Source organism: Raphanus sativus, unplaced genomic scaffold (assembly GCF_000801105.2).
Source record: "Raphanus sativus cultivar WK10039 unplaced genomic scaffold, ASM80110v3 Scaffold5548, whole genome shotgun sequence".
In the NCBI taxonomy this organism is placed as follows: domain Eukaryota; kingdom Viridiplantae; phylum Streptophyta; class Magnoliopsida; order Brassicales; family Brassicaceae; genus Raphanus; species Raphanus sativus.
Window position 1 is genome coordinate 1 of NW_026620847.1, and position 3,437 is coordinate 3,437.

General features: G+C 37.1%; 1 protein-coding gene across 1 annotated transcript; it reads right to left on the minus strand.

Annotated features, from left to right (window-relative positions):
• Positions 1 to 108: 108 nt before the first annotated feature.
• Positions 109 to 2,589, minus strand: LOC130507748 (putative transmembrane protein At3g54730). The gene is given in 2 exon segments (XM_057002406.1): positions 109 to 1,758; positions 1,761 to 2,589. Coding segments are annotated over 2 exon segments (1,131 nt in total). The 5' UTR covers positions 2,098 to 2,589; the 3' UTR covers positions 109 to 964.
• Positions 2,590 to 3,437: the final 848 nt, after the last annotated feature.

Sequence of the window (3,437 nt, forward strand, 5' to 3'; positions counted from 1 at the left end):
GAGCCATAGAGAGATAAACAAATTGAGTTCGAGAGTAAGATAAACACACAAAACCCAAATTCCAAACTATATATATATACTTTCTAATATTTTCGAAAAATTGCTGATCTAACCATCTCATTCCGCGCAAGGCGCGGGTTACTACCTAGTATAAGTATTAAGTACCAAATCCGCATACAGAACATTAGAAATACAATAGAGAACCGGATTTAAATAACTTTAATGCAAAACATGTTTTCAAGTGAAAGATGAAAGTTAGCAAAAAAAAGTGAAAGATGAAGCATAAAAGTCTTGTCACTTTGATAAGTTGAGATTCTTTCGATGGAAACCAACTCTAGAGTCCTCAAAGCTATATTCCAGTGAACACTTGGGCAGTTGGGCTCACCGAATGACTGAAAGAGAGTTGAAGAACCCTAAGATATCAAATTTAAAATATTGCTCCGTAAAATTAATCTTTAGGTTTACCCAAAAGAAAAAAAAAATTATCTTTAGACTATTTATTTATATTTTTTTTTTGTCACTGAATAATGCATTTAATGGGCCCAAAGAAATTGGCCAACCCAAGAGGGTCCATTACGGCATTTGCTAAAGAATCCGTCTCTTCGTTTTTTTTCCGATGAATATGAAGAAAAACAATTGAAACAAATCCAGAAGCGAGATCATGAATGTCATTGATGATCCCTAGTATTTCCTTCTTCTGAATCTTGTAGTTGATTGATCTGATGAGCGTTAGATTATCGGAACACAACCAAAAATTCGAGATTTCTTGGTTTGCCGCTGTGAATAGTCTTTCCCTTACCGCCAGCGCCTCAGCTATCAGGGAGAGTTGACGTAATCCTGTGTAGTAGATCCTTAGATGCTTCCTGAGTAGCTGCTCCTGCGATGATCCAAGCAAGACTATATATTTATATATACGACTATTATATATATTTTTTTTGTTCAAACCAACTTTCATTAATAAAACTTACACTCCATCAAGAGAGGAATTGTTCAACAGAAACAATAATACAGCCACAATAGCTAAAGAAACCGCTGCATCAAAAGCAAACCGGATAACACAAACATAGATAAAAGCAAACATAACACACAAGCAACTTAAAAGTGAAACACAATCAGTGCTGAGTGAGATGAAGCCACGGGAATTGGAGAACACACGCAGTGAACTGATACCCGAACATGCTGCAGCAATAAATGCATAGAAGGCAGCAAGGAACTTGGCTACAGAGGTGATCAAACACCATCTTAATGAGCCTTCGAATTGTGAGGAAACCTGCAACCATAATGGGGTGTAGAGTTGCAAGAACCACCACGGCCAGACAAACAAGTCTGAAAATACGAAGCCAAGGTTGGCTTCTTTAACTCCATCTCTAATCTTTTTGAGTTGTAGACCTGAAACATCAGAGAAGACTACCAACATACAAATATATTGTGATGATCGCAAAAAGAGATTTCGAACAACAACCTCATGCTGAGGTAAGTGAGCCTCATACTGAGGTAAGTGAACCTCATACTGAGGTAAGTGAGCCTCATACTGAGGTAAGTGAAGGCAAAACAAGTGCCTAACATCTTCATAATGAGTAAAACAATGACTGACAAGAAGCATAAGATCCTCATACTGAGGTAATGGTCGTGAATGGTTTCTTATACGGAGGACAAGGAATCCAAATCTAAGGTACGTTCCATCCCAAATAGAAACATCAAGAGAGGTCACAAAGGTCATACCTTTCCAAGTTATGCTTAACAGGAAGAAAAAACGAATTTTCCCCATATGAAACTATAGATCTGAAACCTATAACCATTGGTAGGAAGAAGCAGAGGCTTGACAAGGTTCACTCCAAGAGAAACAATCAACAAACAGGCTGAGTCAGATGTTGTTGTAGAATGAAGAGGAGACCTCGCAGCTGCTAAGGTGAAACAGTGGCAGGGAAAAGAGGACATATCCAATGCGAGAGTTTCAGAAGCGTCGGGAGGATCAGGAGGGTCGGGAGCAGAGACCCCAGTGAGTAGATCTAGAAGAAAAACAAACGGCGGCGGCTCAGGAGGTGGGGGGAGGAGCAACAGTGACTCCGAACCCTGAAGGAGCAGCATCGAAACCATGGAAGAAAAGAAGAGGAGGGAGAAAGAAGAGGTTCTCACCGGTGGACGAGAGGCCACACCGACGGCGGCATACTAGGGTGAACAAACCCTAATCGTCTTGGAGTCGCATAGAGAGAGAAAACGAAATCCAAAGAGGTATTTATATATACGACTATTATATAATGACCTAAAAGGGTACAATTTGATGACAGTTTCAAAACAAGATAGATTTGTGTTCACATAGAGCTTATTGACATGATAATGAAATAGAGAAAGACATAGCTCATAGAGCTTTATTGTGCAAGAAGTAAATGAAAGGGAAAAACTTTAGTTGTCACCAAGAGATTAAAGATGTTTGATTTGATATAGAAGATGGAGAAGGAGGCTGCTTCTTCAAACACAGCAAAAGTTACATGAAATGTTAACATGAGAAGTATTTATACAAATCCATCTGCTAGGAACTTAGGTTTAGTTGCATCATTTGGGCTTTGGGCTTGTCTTGTAGTTGGGCTTTAATACAATTTTATATATTGTAATGTGTGTATATGAGTTTCCAATAGAGATCTTCTCAGTAACAAGCATCTTAAATTAAACACAAAAAAATGACTAAATTTTTCTTTAAACTTGGCTAACCTGCCAAATATCATAGTCCTAAATAAATCACATAATTTACTTTGGCTGAGCTATTTTGGATTAGGATATAGTCAACATGAACAGTGCCAACTTCCCTGCGCCTCTCACAAAAACCTATGTCAATCTCTTCTTTCTTCCTTATTAGCTCGAGATCAGGAATTCAGGATATAAGGGAGAGAGAAGAGATAGAATGATAATAAACTTTGCAAATTACGCGACTAATTATACAGACTTAATATATTTTGACATTTTTCGCGTACAAACCTAAGTTGTTTTTTTTTCTTATCAGCTACTAGTTTAGTTATTAATTGTGTCTGTTACGTCCATGAACCATGCGTCGCGTCGTAATTGGCAAAACAATAAAAAAAAAGTTGCTATATCCCCAATCATATCGTTTACTCGGGACAAAAGACAATGAATTTGGGTACAACTGGCGTACAGTCACAAAAGAGATAATGCATTGCATCTAATCAAGGAGTATACTTTTTATCAGTTTTCTTTTTAGATATACTTACAGCAATTTTTCTAGATTTCTGTAGAGAAGATAAGATTGCATGTGTAATGTTGGCTTCACTAAGGGTAGGCACAAATCCAATATTTAAGTTTTTGTATTAGTGGTTAGATTTATTTTATCTGAGTAATCAATTATTTAATTTGATCCGCATTTTTTTGGATAATCGATGTTTATATCCAAAAAAAAATAAGTTTTATTGGATATTTATCTGATC